The sequence below is a fragment of the Ascaphus truei genome, chromosome 4 (assembly GCF_040206685.1).
Source record: "Ascaphus truei isolate aAscTru1 chromosome 4, aAscTru1.hap1, whole genome shotgun sequence".
In the NCBI taxonomy this organism is placed as follows: Eukaryota; Metazoa; Chordata; class Amphibia; order Anura; family Ascaphidae; genus Ascaphus; species Ascaphus truei.
Genome location: NC_134486.1, coordinates 264,613,320 through 264,634,024, shown reverse-complemented (window position 1 = coordinate 264,634,024; position 20,705 = coordinate 264,613,320). Strand labels below are relative to the sequence as shown.

Here is a 20,705-nt window from a genome sequence, read left to right as displayed (position 1 = left end):
TTGCGCTCTAAAACGGGCTTTTTCTTGAAAAAATTTCTAAGTCCAACTTTGATCGTACAATCAGCTGTTTGCGCTGAATCCTGCCCTTCTGCGGGATTCACTAAGCACCGTAAACTGATCGTACGTGAAAGTTGCGCTGAATAAAGCTCACTAGCTAAAGGCTGGTGATAAAAAAAGCTGGACTTAGAAAAATTTCTTTGTTTACCTTTTTGCAGGCGCAAAACCAATACAACAGGCCGGCGGGTGTCCCCGGCTGACCTCACAGAGGGGCCTGGGGTCGCGTGGGGGTTGCGCGGGTTTCCCCACGGCCGTCCCGGGGTCCCCGCGGGAGTCCCGGGGTACCCGCGGGCCTGCGGTACGAATGTTGTGCCAACAAAAATACTAAACAATATTTCAAACTAAATATATCCCCCTAACACATACAGTACAATAATGTGCAAAATAACTATTATCCAGATATGGATAATAGATTATTTGCCCATTATTAAACACTGCATTAGCATACCTAAATAAAGTCAATAAAAACAGTAGCCAGCTAATCCAATCAATACAAGCAGTAACAACATCAACAATTATTTAATTAAACCATTAACCAATGAAACCAATTAATTCCTAAACCAACTCAAAATGAATAGTAACACTAACCAATCAAACCAATTAATTACAACAACATTAATGAATGTAAACATTAAAAGACAAATAAATACATTCAAACAATCTCTGAAAGAACCATAAAACGCATTAGCCAACATAATACAACATTAACTACAAACGAACACCAAACGCAAACATTTTATTACATTAAGCATGAAAAATACAAACAATGACATCCACATAAGAAACTGACATTAAAAAAACCAACAGCAATACCAAGCCAGAAATGCCCTCCAAATATTGTCATAATAATGTATTCATCTGTACCCTAAAGTGGTACAGATTAATATATTATCAGTCAATGTGCCTCCCCCAAAAAATCAAAAATCACATCCAATGAAAAAACCTGTAAAAAAAGACATTTACAAACATTCTATATATTACTTACCATTAGAAGCGGTGGCCCTCCGACTCCCGGGGAAACAGGAAGCTCACGTACCTTGAAGGCCTCCAACAACATCCGATGACATCCGCCATGAAGATCCGGATGAGGTACCCCAATCTTCTTTTTTCTTTCTTTAATAACCTTCTTCTATCTTCATCTGTCACCATTTCTTGTTCTTCTTTATCTTCTTTCTTCATCTGTCAATCCAAAATACCCCATGTTAAATCCCAGCCGATGCTGTCTCGTCGGCTTCTTGGGCTCAAATGAGGTGTCACGGCCTTAAATAGGGCATGTGACGTCACATTTAGCCTCAAAATGGTTAACAGCCACCTGATTGGCTGTTCAAACCATGTTCCGACTTTAATTGTTTTTTTTTTGACATGACGTCACTTAAAGGGAACGATGCCAGCCAATCAGAATGGCTGTGCTTCATTTGCCTTTCAGATGACGTCACGAAGCCTGCGTCACTTGGTATTTCAGCCAATCAGATCGTGGGAACCAATTCCACACTCTGATTGGCTGAAATACCATGTGACGCCGGCCATTTTGGATTTCGTGACGTCATCTTAAAGGCAAATGAAGCACAGCCATTCTGATTGGCTGGCATCATTCCCTTTAAGTGACGTCATGTAAAAAAAAAACAATTAAAGTCGGAACATGGTTTGAACAGCCAATCAGGTGGCTGTAAACCATTTTGAGGCTAAATGTGACGTCACAAGCCCTATTTAAGGCCGTGACGCCTCATTTGAGCCCAAGAAGCCGACGAGACAGCATCGGCTGGGATTTAACATGGGGTATTTTGGATTGACAGATGAAGAAAGAAGATAAAGAAGAACAAGAAATGGTGACAGATGAAGATAGAAGAAGGTTATTAAAGAAAGAAAAAAGAAGATTGGGGTACCTGAGCCGGATCTTCATGGCGGATGGCATCGGATGCTGTTGGAGGCCTTCAAGGTACATGAGCTTCCTGTTTCCCCGGGAGTCGGAGGGCCACCGCTTCTAATGGTAAGTAATATATTCAATGTTTGTAAATGTCTTTTTTTACAGGTTTTTTCATTGGATGTGATTTTTGATTTTTTGGGGGAGGCACATTGACTGATAATATATTAATCTGTACCACTTTAGGGTACAGATGAATACATTATTATGACAATATTTGGGGGGCATTTCTGGCTTGGTATTGCTATTGGTTTTTTTAATGTCAGTTTCTTATGTGGATGTCATTGTTTGTATTTTTCATGCTTAATGTAATAAAATGTTTGCGTTTGGTGTTCGTTTGTAGTTAATGTTGTATTATGTTAGCTAATGCGTTTTATGGTTCTTTCAGAGATTGTTTGAATGTATTTATTTGTCTTTTAATGTTTACATTCATTAATGTTGTTGTAATTAATTGGTTTGATTGGTTAGTGTTACTATTCATTTTGAGTTGGTTTAGGAATTAATTGGTTTCATTGGTTAATGGTTTAATTAAATAAATGTTGATGTTGTTACTGCTTGTATTGATTGGATTAGCTGGCTACTGTTTTTATTGACTTTATTTAGGTATGCTAATGCAGTTTTTAATAATGGGCAAATAATCCATTATCCATATCTGGATAATAGTTATTTTGCACTTTATTGTACTGTATGTGTTAGGGCGGAGGGTGGGAGGGGGGTAGGGGGTTCGTGTATTGATGTTTGTTAATTCTTTTTTTAATATACATTTTAATTATAGTGTAGATGTGCAGGGGGTCTCCGGAGCTTACCCGCGTTGGTTCCAGGTCCGAGGACCCCCTACTTTAGGAGACAGGCCCCATTATGGGGTGCCGGTATCCCCTGCACTTTCAAGCGTCCGTGTCACGTGACATTGAAATTCGGCAGGGGATACCGGCACCCCATAACGGGGCCTGTATCTCCTGAAGTAGGGGGTCCTCGGACCTGAAACCAACGCTGTTCAGCTCCGGAGACCCCCTACTCATGTACACTATAATTAAAATGTATTTATTTATTGTACGATCGCCTGTAACAGTCTTGCATGGAGATGGCAAATCTCCATGCAAATGTTACAAGCGGCTTTTTTTTCTATCAGCTAGCGTACGTAAAGGTTAAGAACGCTAGCAGGGGGAAAATACATTGCACGCACGATAAGCCAGTTTTGGGCACGTCCGATAAAAAATGGGCTGGGGGCCTTAGTGAATCGCGCCGCCGGCTTCCTTTTTTATCGGACGTGCTAATTTTTTTCAGACCGGCGCGAAAGCTCGGAGCTTAGTGCATAGCCCCCATTGTCTAAGATTTTTTTTCTTTTAAGTTGTAAAAATGTCAACCAGAGCCGATTGTCGATAGGGATGGGCTTATGTAATTTTCAATTTTGAGAAGAATGGTATGTAGGTCTTGCCGTGAAATTATGAAATCAGAATTCAACAGAGGTGTTTTTTTGGGATCAAACATGTGAATTCTCATTTTTCCTACACTAGCAACTTCTGTGGGAAGAACCTATGATGTGGTAAAGTATAGGGATTTCTGCTTATATTTATCCTGTTATTTTAAAGAAACTGTCTGCATGTATTATAACTGTATGTTCTTGTAATAATCTTTTTCTGTGACTTAAGCACTGTATTTTTGTATATTAAAGCTAATAAGTAATACTTTGGGCTCTGATTGAACTGATGCGCACTTTGTAGAGAGTAAATTAAATTTTTAGACACATTTAGCGACAACAGATTTTTGTGTGTTAAGTACATAGCTTTTCTAAATAAACAGGGAAAGGAGACTGCAAATAATTACATATTTGACATTTCTTTGGTGATGGCAGCGGATAATTATATTTATACACAGATATATTATATTTATAGGCTAAAGTTGTTAAATTCCGGGCACTATTGAAATTCCTGCTCTCTGATTGGTTACAATTCTGGACATTATTCATTCAGTGATGGGCCGGAATCTATAGATATAGATAGCTGCAGTGTGAGCGTACAGATGAAGTCTCCGGTTCCGTCTGATCCTCCTCACGGTTCCGTCCAGGACCCCCACCCCCTGTGCCACGCGCACTGAAAGCGTGCGCGCGATTCACTCGGCTTTTTACAAGCAGTGGCGGATGAAGGCGCACTGCGGGTAGGCACAAATTCCGCCACGGGCAGCCAGCGGACTGCCCACGGAGCGTCTCTGGGCAACAGGTCGGCGCCGAAAGCTTCATCTGTATATAGGAGGTGCTTTAATGTATTTACAATTTTATTTGAAGAAAAAAATCTATATATCTATACAAAAGTGTATATTATATATGAAAAAAAGCCTACATTTATCCTATAATAGGAATAATCCCCTCAGAACAGGGCATTACTGGACAATAATGCCCTGCCTGGGTTAAAGATCCTCAGCTTCGCCTCGGGCCTTCAACTCTTCCAGCCAGGGCATTATTGGCCAGTAACTGAGGGGATTTTTTAACAGTATGCTTGAGCTGCTGCATTGAAACCATGATTGGTACGATGTTATTCCTGGCAGTCTTGCTGCTTGTTTAGTAGAGTAGTGTGGGTTATATAACAGGGCTGCTGCCACTTGTGATAAAATGTGAATTCAGAATTCTTTCTTTCACCTACTGATTATGTGAGCATATTGGTGCCAAATAAAGGTATTGAGCCATGGGATTGAATCCAGTTCAGCCATTCACTCCATATGTAGGGCTTCCGGCTTTGATGTGTGTAGTTAGACAAGTTATCATCGACATAACTGAAACACGTGTGACTTTTGCAGCTTTGCACTGTTTAAATGTTAGAACTCTACATACTAACGTTTTTTAGGCCGCGCTTATACAGCTTGCGATGGCGACGCGACCGATTATGTCACCCGTCGCCGTCGCCACTGGCGAAAGTTGTAATTTGATTATTAGCAACATCGCTGGCGACAAGGCCAGTGACGTCACTAAAAGGGGCGGCCCGCGCAATTTGATTGGTTTAGAGACAGTCACGACTGTCTCTAAAAAATCAAATCTACCCGGCTTAAAAATTTTGGGGTGCGACATCGCGCCGTCGCGTTTACTATAAGCGCTTGCGACGGAGTCAATGCATTTGTTTCGGAGCAACGTTGGTCGCTGTCGCAAGGCACTATAAGCGCAGCCTTAGGATAGCATGATTTGGTACAGATAGAGTTTGCTGTATGACTTTATTTCAATCAGATACTTTGCGATGTCGTGCCTTCATTTTTTGTTAACTTGTTAAATTGCAAGAAGGACTGCTGGAATCAATGCCTGGCCTCTGATTACAATAATGCTGTGAAATATGACAAGTTGCTGTGAAATATGACAGGGTCAATAAAATATAAATAATCTTTCTGCAGTGTTTTGTTCTGCTTCAGCATTTAGTTTTTGTTCCAGAAATACAATCAAATAATATATTGTATGCATATCTAAGAGTTTTAAATGGGCCAATGGGAAGCCGTGACATCATCCCTTGCATTACTGCTTCCTATTGGCCCACGTAACCGATACCTGAGCATACTGTAAGAGGTATGTATCTCAGTGACCAGGGAGGTATGTATCTCAGTAACCAGGGAGGTATGTATCTCAGTAACCAGGGAGGTATGTATCTCAGTAACCAGGGAGGTATGTATCTCAGTAACCAGGGAGGTACGTATCTCAGTAACCAGGGAGGTACGTATCTCAGTAACCAGGGAGGTATGTATCTCAGTAACCAGGGAGGTATCTCAGTAACCAGGGAGGTATGTATCTCAGTAACCAGGGAGGTATGTATCTCAGTAACCAGGGAGGTATGTATCTCAGTAACCAGGGAGGTACGTATCTCAGTAACCAGGGAGGTACGTATCTCAGTAACCAGGGAGGTACGTATCTCAGTAACCAGGGAGGTACGTATCTCAGTAACCAGGGAGGTACGTATCTCAGTAATCAGGGAGGTACGTATCTCAGTAACCAGGGAGGTGTGTATCTCAGTAACCAGGGAGGTGTGTATCTCAGTAACCAGAGAGGTATGTATCTCAGTAACCAGGGAGTTATGTATCTCAGTAACCAGGGAGATGTGTATCTCAGTAACCAGGGAGGTATGTATCTCAGTAACCAGGGAGGTATCTCAGTAACCAGGGAGGTGTGTATCTCAGTAACCAGGGAGGTATGTATTTCAGTAACCAGGGAGCTGTGTATCTCAGTAACCAGTGAGCTATGTATCTCAGTAACCAGGGAGGTATGTATCTCAGTAACCAGGGAGGTATGTATCTCGGTAACCAGGGAGATGTGTATCTCAGTAACCAGGGAGGTATGTATCTCAGTAACCAGGGAGGTACGTATCTCAGTAACCAGGGAGGTATGTATCTCAGTAACCAGGGAGGTATGTATCTCAGTAACCAGGGAGGTACGTATCTCAGTAACCACGGAGGTACGTATCTCAGTAACCAGGGAGGTATGTATCTCAGTAACCAGGGAGGTATGTATCTCAGTAACCAGGGAGGTGTGTATCTCAGTAACCAGGGAGGTATGTATTTCAGTAACCAGGGAGCTGTGTATCTCAGTAACCAGTGAGCTATGTATCTCAGTAACCAGGGAGGTATGTATCTCAGTAACCAGGGAGGTATGTATCTCGGTAACCAGGGAGATGTGTATCTCAGTAACCAGGGAGGTATGTATCTCAGTAACCAGGGAGCTGTGTATCTCAGTAACCAGGGAGCTGTGTATCTCAGTAACCAGGGAGGTATGTATCTCAGTAACCAGGGAGGTATGTATCTCAGTAACCAGGGAGGTACGTATCTCAGTAACCACGGAGGTACGTATCTCAGTAACCAGGGAGGTATGTATCTCAGTAACCAGGGAGGTATGCATCTCAGTAACCAGGGAGGTATGTATCTCAGTTACCAGGGAGGTATGTATCTCAGTAACCAGGGAGGTGTGTATCTCAGTAACCAGGGAGGTGTGTATCTCAGTAATCAGGGAGGTGTGTATCTCAGTAACTAGGGAGGTATGTATCTCAGTAACCAGGGAGGTATCTCAGTAACCAGGGAGGTGTGTATCTCAGTAACCAGGAGGTATGTATCTCAGTAACCAAGGAGGTGTGTATCTCAGTAACCAGGGAGGTGTGTATCTCAGTAACCAGGGAGGTGTGTATCTCAGTAACCAGGGAGGTGTGTATCTCAGTAACCAGGGAGGTACGTATCTCAGTAACCAGGGAGGTACGTATCTCAGTAACCAGGGAGGTACGTATCTCAGTAACCAGGGAGGTACGTATCTCAGTAACCAGGGAGGTACGTATCTCAGTAACCAGGGAGGTACGTATCTCAGTAACCAGGGAGGTACGTATCTCAGTAACCAGGGAGGTACGTATCTCAGTAACCAGGGAGGTATGTATCTCAGTAACCAGGGAGGTATCTCAGTAACCAGGGAGGTGTGTATCTCAGTAACCAGGGAGGTATGTATCTCAGTAACCAGGGAGCTGTGTATCTCAGTAACCAGGGAGCTATATATCTCAGTAACCAGGGAGGTATGTATCTCAGTAACCAGGGAGGTATGTATCTCAGTAACCAGGGAGATGTGTATCTCAGTAACCAGGGAGGTGTGTATCTCAGTAACCAGGGAGGTATGTATCTCAGTAACCAGGGAGGTATCTCAGTAACCAGGGAGGTGTGTATCTCAGTAACCAGGGAGGTATGTATCTCAGTAACCAGGGAGCTGTGTATCTCAGTAACCAGGGAGCTATATATCTCAGTAACCAGGGAGGTATGTATCTCAGTAACCAGGGAGGTATGTATCTCAGTAACCAGGGAGGTATGTATCTCAGTAACCAGGGAGCTGTGTATCAGTAACCAGGGAGGTATGTATCTCAGTAACCAGGGAGGTATGTATCTCAGTAACCAGGTAGGTATGTATCTCAGTAACCAGGGAGGTATGTATCTCAGTAACCAGGGAGCTGTGTATCTCAGTAACCAGGGAGCTGTGTATCTCAGTAACCAGGGAGGTATGTATCTCAGTAACCAGGGAGGTATGTATCTCAGTAACCAGGGAGGTATGTATCTCAGTAACCAGGGAGGTACGTATCTCAGTAACCAGGGAGGGAGGTATCTCAGTAACCAGGGAGGTATGTATCTCAGTAACCAGGGAGGTATGTATCTCAGTAACCAGGGAGGTATGTATCTCAGTAACCAGGGAGGTATGTATCTCAGTAACCAGGGAGGTATGTATCTCAGTAACCAGGGAGGTATGTATCTCAGTAACCAGGGAGATGTGTATCTCAGTAACCAGGGAGGTATGTATCTCAGTAACCAGGGAGGTATGTATCTCAGTAACCAGGGAGCTGTGTATCTCAGTAAGCAGGGAGGTACGTATCTCAGTAACCAGGGAGGTACGTATCTCAGTAACCAGGGAGGTACGTATCTCAGTAACCAGGGAGGTACGTATCTCAGTAACCAGGGAGGTACGTATCTCAGTAACCAGGGAGGTATGTATCTCAGTAACCAGGGAGGTATGTATCTCAGTAACCAGGGAGCTGTGTATCTCAGTAACCAGGGAGCTGTGTATCTCAGTAACCAGGGAGCTGTGTATCTCAGTAACCAGGGAGGTATGTATCTCAGTAACCAGGGAGGTATGTATCTCAGTAACCAGGGAGGTATGTATCTCAGTAACCAGGGAGGTATGTATCTCAGTAACCAGGGAGGTATGTATCTCAGTAACCAGGGAGCTGTGTATCTCAGTAACCAGGGAGCTGTGTATCTCAGTAACCAGGGAGGAATGTATCTCAGTAACCCAGGAGGTATGTATCTCAGTAACCAGGGAGGTGTGTATCTCAGTAACCAGGGAGGCGTGTATCTCAGTAACCAGGGAGGTGTGTATCTCAGTAACCAGGGAGGTATGTATCTCAGTAACCAGGGAGGTATGTATCTCAGTAACCAGGGAGGTACGTATCTCAGTAACCAGGGAGGTACGTATCTCAATAACCAGGGAGGTACGTATCTCAGTAACCAGGGAGGTACGTATCTCAGTAACCAGAGAGGTACGTATCTCAGTAACCAGGGAGGTATGTATCTCAGTAACCAGGGAACTATGTATCTCAGTAACCAGGGATGTATCTCAGTAACCAGGGAGGTATCTCAGTAACCAGGGAGGTATCTCAGTAACCAGGGAGGTATCTCAGTAACCAGGGAGGTATGTATCTCAGTAACCAGGGAGGTATGTATCTCAGTAACCAGGGAGGTATGTATCTCAGTAACCAGGTAGGTATGTATCTCAGTAACCAGGGAGGTATGTATCTCAGTAACCAGGGAGGTATCTCAGTAACCAGGGAGGTATGTATCTCAGTAACCAGGGAGGTATCTCAGTAACCAGGGAGGTACGTATCTCAGTAACCAGGGAGGTATTTATCTCAGTAACCAGGGAGGTATGTTTCTCAGTAACCAGGGAGGTATCTCAGTAACCAGGGAGGTATCTCAGTAACCAGGGAGGTATGTATCTCAGTAACCAGGGAGGTACGTATCTCAGTAACCAGGGAGGTATGTATCTCAGTAACCAGGGAGGTATGTATCTCAGTAACCAGGGAGGTATGTATCTCGGTAACCAGGGAGATGTGTATCTCAGTAACCAGGGAGGTATGTATCTCAGTAACCAGGGAGGTATCTCAGTAACCAGGGAGGTGTGTATCTCAGTAACCAGGGAGGTATGTATCTCAGTAACCAGGGAGCTGTGTATCTCAGTAACCAGGGAGCTATATATCTCAGTAACCAGGGAGGTATGTATCTCAGTAACCAGGGAGGTATGTATCTCAGTAACCAGGGAGATGTGTATCTCAGTAACCAGGGAGGTATGTATCTCAGTAACCAGGGAGGTATCTCAGTAACCAGGGAGGTGTGTATCTCAGTAACCAGGGAGGTATGTATCTCAGTAACCAGGGAGCTGTGTATCTCAGTAACCAGGGAGCTATATATCTCAGTAACCAGGGAGGTATGTATCTCAGTAACCAGGGAGGTATGTATCTCAGTAACCAGGGAGGTATGTATCTCAGTAACCAGGGAGCTGTGTATCAGTAACCAGGGAGGTATGTATCTCAGTAACCAGGGAGGTATGTATCTCAGTAACCAGGGAGGTATGTATCTCAGTAACCAGGGAGGTATGTATCTCAGTAACCAGGGAGCTGTGTATCTCAGTAACCAGGGAGCTGTGTATCTCAGTAACCAGGGAGGTATGTATCTCAGTAACCAGGGAGCTGTGTATCTCAGTAACCAGGGAGGTATGTATCTCAGTAACCAGGGAGGTATGTATCTCAGTAACCAGGGAGGTATGTATCTCAGTAACCAGGGAGCTGTGTATCTCAGTAACCAGGGAGCTGTGTATCTCAGTAACCAGGGAGGTATGTATCTCAGTAACCAGGGAGCTGTGTATCTCAGTAACCAGGGAGGTACTTATCTCAGTAACCAGGGAGGTACGTATCTCAGTAACCAGGGAGGTACGTATCTCAGTAACCAGGGAGGTACATATCTCAGTAACCAGGGAGGTATGTATCTCAGTAACCAGGGAGGTATGTATCTCAGTAACCAGGGAGGTATGTATCTCAGTAACCAGGGAGCTGTGTATCTCAGTAACCAGGGAGCTGTGTATCTCAGTAACCAGGGAGGTATGTATCTCAGTAACCAGGGAGGTATGTATCTTAGTAACCAGGGAGGTATGTATCTCAGTAACCAGGGAGGTATGTATCTCAGTAACCAGGGAGGTATGTATCTCAGTAACCAGGGAGCTGTGTATCTCAGTAACCAGGGAGCTGTGTATCTCAGTAACCAGGGAGGAATGTATCTCAGTAACCCAGGAGGTATGTATCTCAGTAACCAGGGAGGTGTGTATCTCAGTAACCAGGGAGGTATGTATCTCAGTAACCAGGGAGGTGTGTATCTCAGTAACCAGGGAGGTATGTATCTCAGTAACCAGGGAGGTATGTATCTCAGTAACCAGGGAGGTACGTATCTCAGTAACCAGGGAGGTACGTATCTCAATAACCAGGGAGGTACGTATCTCAGTAACCAGGGAGGTACGTATCTCAGTAACCAGAGAGGTACGTATCTCAGTAACCAGGGAGGTATGTATCTCAGTAACCAGGGAGCTATGTATCTCAGTAACCAGGGATGTATCTCAGTAACCAGGGAGGTATCTCAGTAACCAGGGAGGTATCTCAGTAACCAGGGAGGTATGTATCTCAGTAACCAGGGAGGTATGTATCTCAGTAACCAGGGAGGTATGTATCTCAGTAACCAGGGAGGTATGTATCTCAGTAACCAGGTAGGTATGTATCTCAGTAACCAGGGAGGTATGTATCTCAGTAACCAGGGAGATATCTCAGTAACCAGGGAGGTATGTATCTCAGTAACCAGGGAGGTACGTATCTCAGTAACCAGGGAGGTATGTATCTCAGTAACCAGGGAGGTATGTATCTCAGTAACCAGGGAGGTATCTCAGTAACCAGGGAGGTATCTCAGTAACCAGGGAGGTATGTATCTCAGTAACCAGGGAGGTACGTATCTCAGTAACCAGGGAGGTATGTATCCCAGTAACCAGGGAGGTATGTATCTCAGTAACCAGGGAGGTATGTATCTCCGTAACCAGGGAGGTATGTATCTCAGTAACCAGGGCGTCCCCGGAGTAGAAATGAATGCAGTTCAGCTCCGGGAATGCCCTGCTTCATATCTAGGGGGAGGAGACTTTTTGGGGAGATTTTTTTTGGGGGGAGGGGGGGAGCTTCAATAGTCCTTACCTAAGGGCAGCAGATACCCTGGGGACGGGACTGGTTAGCTGTGTGTATTAACCCTGGTTGCATATATAAATCAGTCTGCTTTTCGCGACAGATGGTATATTAGGACGGATTGAGGGGAGATATTCATTTGAGGGACCTTGCGAGGTGAATCACCTAGGTAGTTGTGTGTATTAATCCATGTCCCATACACAGGTCACGTGCTGACAGGTGTGCCGTACGTGACAATACTAACAAGGTAATAAGCTATGAGAAGGTTACATTGTAGTTAGGAAATAGCTATATCACGCCTGTTGGAGAACAGACTACAGGCATACCCCACATTAACGTACGCAATGGGACCGGAGCATGTATGTAAATCGAAAATGTACTTAAAGTGAAGCACTACCTTTTCCCACTTATCGATGCATGTACTGTACTGCAATCATCATATACAGTACGTGCATAACTGATGTAAATAACACATGTGTAACAGGCTCTATAGTCTCCCCGCTTGCGCACAGCTTCGGTACAGGTAGGGAGCCGGTATTGCTGTTCAAGACGTGCTGACAGGCGCATGCGTGAGCTGCCGTTTTCCTATTGAGCGATATGTCCTTACTCGCGAGTGTACTTAAAGTGAGTGTCCTTAAACCGGGGTATGCCTGTATTCTGAACAGAAGAGAATCACCTAACAAAAAGTCCATTTGTAACCTGTATCTCACCTATACTGTCTGAAGCGTGGTATTGTTGTCACTGCCTCAAGAATAAATCAATTGGAGCTGCAAGAAACCTGTGCCACACCAATTCATTGGAAACTACATGCAAGGATTATGTATTTTCCCACATTTGGATCATTTATTTTCAATAAACCCATGTCCTTCAATTAGTTAACCAGGTGCTGTACAGCCCTCGTGGCTTTGTGAATATACCTCAAAGCATTTTCGAGCTTACTCCAACACTTTCTACCACTTGTACAGCATCTCACAGATCCCACCACAATGTGCTGATGTACAGCTGTACAGCAAAGATAAAATAAAACACTTATGATCACATTTACATGTCTCAGAGAAATCCACAAATCTGCCTTTCTTCATATTCACTCAGCATACAATGCTCCCACTGCAGCCAGGGATTTGGGGTAATGACATGCAAATGAGACTCTTTTGAAGAAAATACAGGATAATACAGTACAGTACTTCTATAATTATTATATCTGTTTTTCACAACCCTTTCACCTTTCCTGAACACGGGCGGAAGAGGGGAGAGAGGGGGGAGAGGGGGGAGAGAGGGGAGAGAGGGGAGAGAGGGGAGAGAGGGGAGAGAGGGGAGAGAGGGGAGAGAGGGGAGAGAGGGCTGGGGAGGGGGGAGAGGGGGGAGAGGGGGGAGGGAGAAGAGGGGGGAGGGGGGGGTCTCCTGAAACATGAATTTGTCTTACCTGATTGGGAGAACAGTACTGCTCTCAATAAACAAGGGACAACGTCATTATGATACACAACATTGCCCTAGTCCTTTGTCTCAGACCACATTATAGTCAGGGATATGCTGGGGCAAACAGAGGGTCCACCCTGGTGGTCTTGTTCCAGGAGACCCCCAGGTGCGATGAATAAAATGGGTGAGAAATTGCTGATTTAAATTTTGAAGTGTTAAAATGATTACTTATTTGTGGAAGGTCAGTCATTTTTTACTATGGTGTTCTCAAAAAGAATCATATGTAGATCAGCATCAACAAGTAGGCACTATAGATAATACATAATTACTAGACACAATAATACATGTTAAATCCCGTCACTGCCAAAGAGGTCTCCAAAAGGAGAAACCAGAGGGTTAATAGTATATTATATTGCCATATTTACTAAGCAGTGCTTTGTCAGAAGGCACCTTGTGGCAACTGAAGAAACCTTATGACCCATTCAAGATATCGTCAGGAGCAAAAAAGCGTCTTATGGCATAGCACCATTTAGTAAATATGGCCCCTTGTTCATTTAATACCAATCTATAAGGTTTAAAATGAAATTGCATCCAGTGATCTGCAGTTCAAAACTGTCAATGACGATTAGACAGAAGTGATACAACTGAAATCTCAGTGTCACATTTCTCATCATATAATGTTACATAGTTTCTAAGTTTTCTAACTAAATTTCTTGCCACAGTTTTGTACTAATACAGGTCATTGGTAACCTACAAAAAAGCACCCGCAGTCTCACAAGGATTTCATTGGTTTGGAAACAATAAAGAGTTAACTAGTGATAATTTATATCTGCATTGATCTTTCACAACTGGACAGACGCAAAACACTTAAGACCATAAAGAAGCTTATCTACAACAGCAACTCCACTGCTTAAATAAGACAACCCTTCATTTGCTATAAAATAACATTTTATGATTAAAATGTCAAATAATTGCTGCAAGAAAATATATAAATCAAATATTCATCATATTTAGTATGCATGCAAGCACAATCTAAAAAAAAGTAAATAGTACTATATACTGTATATCAGTGAATCAGGATCATACTACTCAAAGGATGAAGAGTGATTTCCCAGGCTCCACATAAGAAGTTTTTTTATTACCTTGGTAACTGCGACCTTGGCGCCCTTGTTGATAAGCTGCACCACATTGTCCACTTGGCCTTTGTATGCAGCTACCAGGAGGCGTTCTGAAAGCACAGCGACCACATCCTGCTGGCTCATGAATTAGAAGAGAGAGGTTCTCAGGGTAAGCTTTGGGCAGGTGCTTGTTCATTCAGAGACAATGCAAGCCCTACATGCTTGGGAGAGGAGGCATACACGATCAGGCTGGCTTCAGCTATGCCATCTTGTGGACCTATGGAGACAAGAACAAAGCCACGCTTGAGCACTACTGCAGAAAGATAGCAACCAATACATGTACAATTGATAGATTGCATACTCCGGCAATTTTATATTAGAACGTGCAACTCAAAATATACTAACCCACACTCGGTGTCAGTATCTAGCAATGTCTTATGGAGCTCTGGCATCAATAATAACATTAAAATCAAACAATGCATCATTATATACTGTACGTCTCTATTTGTGTATCATGTACAGCAAATACAAAATACTGGACCACTTGTGAGCACATTTGCATGTCTCAGACAGGTCTGCAACTCGGTCACTCCTGATTATCTCTTAACATCCTAAGAGATAATGCTGCACACTGTACGGTGGAGGGTATTTGTCACTTTTTTACGCACCATAACTTATTTTGGGTCTATGTCTCTATGCTATCTCTGTGCTAGTGTCTCCAGTGCTTCTTGTCTGCAGGGGGCTGCGAGACTACTCCCTGAGAATACGAATCTCCCCGATTTTTAGGACAAAGTGCAATCCGTGATATTCGGTGACTCGTACCTTACTCTACATACGAGTCCCTTTAGAGATTTCTGCTAATAGTGTGAAGAATATTTGGCCTGCCATTTTCTTTATAAAAAGTAATGGTTTTCTGGTCTAATGTTTCAATGTGTTTTATATTTGTTCTAAGGAACGTTTTAAAAAGACCACATGTCTTATTTCTTAAGTCTTAATTAAAATTGTTTTTTTTTTTTGAGTGTGCAGTGCACTTTCAACCCATGCTAATTTGAAGGAGAGCAGCTCTGGAGACATTTCACGTGTATTGATTTTCCTCATTTCAAAGCAGAGCAGCAGGTGTAAAGTAAAAGAGATGGGTCCATCTGCATGAAGTTTCAGAATGATGGTGTTAGCTGCAGGGTTACATTGAGACTATAGTACTGCTGTGTTTATTTCAACCCAGCCTGTTTAGCAAGCCATTAATCTTCCTTCACAGTGTAGCTGTGATTACCTCCCTATTGTGGTATAGCACGAACTATCCTGCTGAAATACACACAGCCCACTCTCAGCAGGAAATGTCTCAGGTACTTTCATTATTCCTCGAAACGGCATAATACAACTTTACTCCCTTAATCCTTCACATTGAACCACTGCCTATATTTACTTAAAGGTCTAGAAATGAAAAAGAAAATGGCATTATCAGTGTTAAAACGCCCATTTTAGATATCAACCTACGGTATTCGCTAAAGCCAGATCACCAGTGGTAAAGCAGTGATGTAGATACAGGGCGCGTTAACATTTACAATTGGTAAATCTTCACAGACACAAAGTTACATACAGTACTGTATGTAGAGGTGGAATTCTTGGATAAATCAGCCTTCAGTCACTAAATAAGGGCTGGCTACTGCAGCGCCCGCTGTGGCGGACGCTGCAGGGACGAGAGCCCTCCCCTCAATGGCGCCGGGCCCGCTGCGAGGGGGGGCCGCAGCGCTGTGGCGCGAGTTGCTCCTGCTCTCAATAGAATTGATACGGAGCGCTAAGCCACGCCCCCGGCGGTTCAGCCAATGAGGGCGAACCTGCCGGGTAACGTCATGGCCGCTCCCCCGTCACTCCCTCGCCACGCCCCCCTCCCGCCCCCCGGTCTTTTGGTCTGCAGCTCCCTGCTGACCGGGGAATCGGCTGCACGCGCCGCCAGTCTCGCGGGCGCGCGTGCAGCGGAGGTACTGGGGCCTCAGCCTTATACAGCACAACTATTACATCAAATGCATGTGAATAACATGATGTATACATTCTATACCTTAAATCAGGGGAGCGCAGTCTTTTTTCCTTGCGCCCCCCTGCCGGCTGTTCCCCTCTCTCCGTGCCCCCCCCCCTTTTACCTCGGCTCCGGCGTCGGTGTAATGACGTCACGTTGCCATAGCAATGCGACGTCACATGACCTCGCAGCGTCCCCAGAAGCCGCTGGAGCCGAGGTAAGTGCAGTTTACAGAGGCCATCACCGCTTCCCCGGCACTTAATTTAAGTGCCTTCTGGAAGCTCGTGGGGCCTCTGTAAACCCCGCGTCCCCCGCAGACAATCTCGTGTGCCCCCCCCAGTTTGCACACCGCTGCCTTAAATGATGTAAAGGTCAAATAATAATTTGTTTGTACAACAAAACCAGTTATTCCTTATATTTTTAAAACACTTAAGGCCTGATTCAATATTTGCAAACAGCCAACCCAAACTTCCATTGAGGGCAATGGGAGATTTCACATGATCACAGTGTGACCGCACGTTTCAGACAACATTGAAACTGGTGGATATGTATTAATACTGTATGATGTAAGTTTCTCCATGCGGAGCAACAATATTCATTTCCTTCAATTTGTGCGCTGGCAGAACACATTAAAATTGGTAATATGGTTTCTTGTCTTTGACGCAGTTCTTTGGAGCAGTGGTTAACGCATCTAAACTTGCGGGATTTAACAGACAGAGAGAAATGTTATCCACATTACTTATAGGTGCACACTTTCAGATATCTCCACCTTTAAGACCCACCTTAAAACACACCTGCTTAACGAAGCATATGAGTAGCTCCGCGGCTAACACTATACACGATACATAAAGCTTGGCCCCTTGCAATTACAAGAATGCACTCCTACTGTCTCTGTGCGTTCTTCCTACCTACCAATTAGATTGTAAGCTCTTCGGAGCAGGGACTCCTCTTCCTAAATGTTAATTTTTAAGTCTGGAGCAGTTATTCCCATGATCTGTTATTTGTATTATTTGTTATTTATATGATTGTCACGTGTATTACTGCTGTGAAGCGCTATGTACACTAATGGAGCTATATAAATAAAGAAATAATACATAAGTACATACATAATGTTACCCTAATATTTTGTTTTCCCCCCATAACTCCTCCTATAGTCACTCCCCTACGAAGCACTGATGCAAGTGGAATAAAATTGACACAACACAGCTTTGTATATTGATGTAAAGCAAAGCACAGTAAATATAGAACACAATTCTACTGGCGATGGTTGTTACATATGTTCTTACTCTCAATGTCTTGTGTTCACATACAGTAGCGGTGTCGTTCTCTTATATGTAGGTGGTGTCAGTTACCAATCCCAGCCTGTCACACTTTGTAATTGATACAATTCATAGTCATGCTGTTAAAAGGAATTTTACTTCGGGCACTGTTCAACGATGCAATTACATTAATTAAAAAAAAACAAAAACACTTCTTAATCAGTTGACGCAACTACAAGTAGACTGTAGTGCAGTAGTTCTCAACCTTTTTTGAGCAGGGGCACCGCTGAAGGTTTTTAAAAAAAAATGTTGAGCACCTCTGCTCATCCATCAGACTGTCTGGAGATGGAGAGGCGTTTCTCTCTCCTCTGTGTCAATCTAAGGCTACGGCCCCGCTGCCTGCGCTGCACGCGCGTCTACCAGGCTGGCGGCGCGTGCAGCCGAGTTCCCCGGTCTGCAGTGAGCTGCAGGGGGAAAGACGGGGGGGGGGGGTGACGGGGGCTTGTCCATGACGTCACCCGGCAGGTTCGCCCTCATTGGCTGAACCCGCTGGGGGGCATGGCGTGGCGCTCCGTCGCTAGGTTTCATCTCAATTTTCCAGTCTCCTGGAAAAACGCACCGCACGGCGGCCACACCTTGCAGCGGGTTCGGCCACATTGAGGAGCGGCTCTTGTCCCCGCAGCGCCCGCCATAGCGGGCGCTACAGTCGCCAGCTGGGACCAAGCCTTAGAGAGCATGGGAGGTGCCCGCTGAGCCGCCAGTTTTTCCCCAGGGGCCACGGCACCCTTGACAGAGGGTCATGGCACACCACGGCTCTGTGGCACACCACGGTTCCGTGGCACCCTGGTTGAGAAACACTGTGGTAGTGTTCTATAAGTTTAGCTAACATTTTAAATAATCCTTGTTTCCATTCCTTAGACACTTTGCTGCCAAAGAAGGCCTCGCTGACTGGGAAGGAGGTTATAAACGTGGCATTTTCAATAAGCTATGATGTAAAAGTTCCCTGCAAATGAAAAAGCAGCAGTGACCAGGGCTGCCAGCGGATGGGTTAGCCAGGGCTGCTGCGGAGTTCACGACTTCTTTCCAATGGGGTCCCGTTCCTGCTAAAGGAATGGACCCTCCATTCTCTCCCGCTCAACAACAGTGGTCAAAAACGCCATTCATCCTCCCAAGCTGAACATCTCCACTCTGCACTCTGTTCCACCTCACTATTTCCCCTCCCTCTCCACCCCTTCAATAACTTTGCTGGGGCCTAGGTCAGGGCTTAAGTCATAGGCCCCCGGAGACCTGTTGGCGGGCCTGTCAGCGACACGGAGAAAGGTATATTGGGCGTTAAATAAAGTGCAAGAATATACATATTTAACATCTCTGTCATCTGTATATAATATAAAGATAAATAATGTATATTTTCAGTATCTCCTACTAACTCAGTTATAGAGTAAGCTCTGGTGAAGAGCTTCCTCTTCTTACTACATTCTTTGCTGTTTGATGCTCTTATTATGTTATATTGAAGTGCTCTAATGCAATGCCAACAGGGGGGTCTGCCGGGGGTTGGTGTCCCCGGCCCGCTGGCTGGTTGAGGGGGCCCAGCCGGCACTGCACATCTCCCCCGACCTCTGGCCAGGCCCTGCTGTCGGTCGCGGTCGGGCCCCGACTCTCAGCTGCCTATAAGCTTCTTACTTTCTCTGCCCCACGCCGCCGAGCTTCCACTGCCGGTGTGCGCCACGTGGCTCTCTGACGTCAGCGCGCGGTGCGCCGGAAGCTGGGTCAAGCTTACTTCCGGCGCGTGAGGAATTGCGTGAGGGGGAGGGTATGAGTGAGCGTGGGGTAATTGACTTGATGGAGGGAGAGGTGAGAGGGGGAGAGTGAGGAAAAGAGGGAGTAAGAGTGAGACGCAGAAGAGAGAAATACATGCGAGGTGGGAGAGTGAGAGGGGGTGAGACGGAAGGGAGAGAAATACATGGGAAGAGGGGGGGGGGAGAGTGGGGGCTCGTGAGGTGTGAAATGGGGGGGAGGTTCTCAATATCGCCGACACAGGAGGGGGGGAAGGGCCCTGCGTAAAATTTTTGTCCTGGGCCCCACGATTTCTGTTGGCGGCCCTGCTCTAATGTCTGTTTTGTGAAGCACTGCTTAAATGGTTAATAAAAGTGAAGTTAATAAAACTACCCCTGCAGTACATAAATATGTAACATTCACTCCTTTCTAGGACTGCGTGTATAACTACAGTAAGTAGAGAAAGGTGCAGATATTGCTGTGGCTCAGTGGCATGGCTGAGCTATAAAACTCAAGACACAAGTCACAACCATGTTTCCAACATGTTGATATCAGACAAAGATCCGTTTGAAAAGGAGGAGGGAAAAGGCTCTATTTGTTTGCTTGATCTTTAATTGCTGTTTTCCTCTTTCAATGGTAAAGTTTTTTTATTTCGCTTTATAACATTTCATAGAGCAGCAATATCAGCATGGAGGTCCCCATATATTTCACCGGGCCATTCATTCAAATTCAGCCCATCCTGCAGCATACTGTAGAACAGCGTTTCCCAAATGGTGGGTCGCGACCCGGCACCGGGCCACGGCACCAAAATTGCCGGGTCGCAGCGAGGCTGGCCACGCGGTGTCTTCCGTCCCCCCCGCTCAAGTTTAAAAAAATGGCGGCGATTCCCCCCGCGGTCCCGCGCGCTTGCGCAGGGCAAGCAGGGCCCGCTCCCTTCCTCCCCCCACTCCCTTCCTACCCCCCGCTCCCTTCCTCCCCCCCGCTCCCAAAGTGGGACGGAGGAGGAAGTACCAGCTCCTCTGCGGCCCGCACGTTACGTGGGACGGAGGGGGAAGTACAAGCTCCTACTGCAGCCCGCTTCCCCCTGCGGCCAGCTTCCAGAGCTCACCTCCCGTTTCACCCCCTCCCGAGCCCACCTCCCATGCCCCCAAGCCCACCTCCCGTCCCGGGCAGCAGGGGATATCGGGGGTAGCAGGAGAAAGCTTCCGGCGGCAAAGTATAGTCACCCCACCCAGTCACTGTCACCCACCCAGTCACTGTCACCCCGTCACTGTCACTCACCCACCGTCTCCCACACACCCACCAAGTCACTGCCTCCCACCCAAGTGTCCCAGTCCCTGGCCCCCCCTCCCCACCCAGTCCCTGGCCCCCCTCCCCACCCAGTCCCTGGCCCCC

General features: G+C 45.5%; 1 protein-coding gene across 4 annotated transcripts in view; it reads right to left on the bottom strand.

Moving 5' to 3' along the window:
- Nucleotides 1-20,705, bottom strand: part of ANKRD6 (ankyrin repeat domain 6) — a 204,189-nt gene that overhangs the window by 93,405 nt on the left and 90,079 nt on the right. For all 4 annotated transcript variants that reach the window (XM_075597448.1, XM_075597452.1, XM_075597453.1 and 1 more), the window contains exon 2: nt 14,289-14,541. In XM_075597448.1, coding sequence (XP_075453563.1) covers nt 14,289-14,408 — 120 coding nt within the window. In that variant the 5' untranslated portion in view covers nt 14,409-14,541. The remainder of the gene's footprint in view (nt 1-14,288; nt 14,542-20,705) is intronic.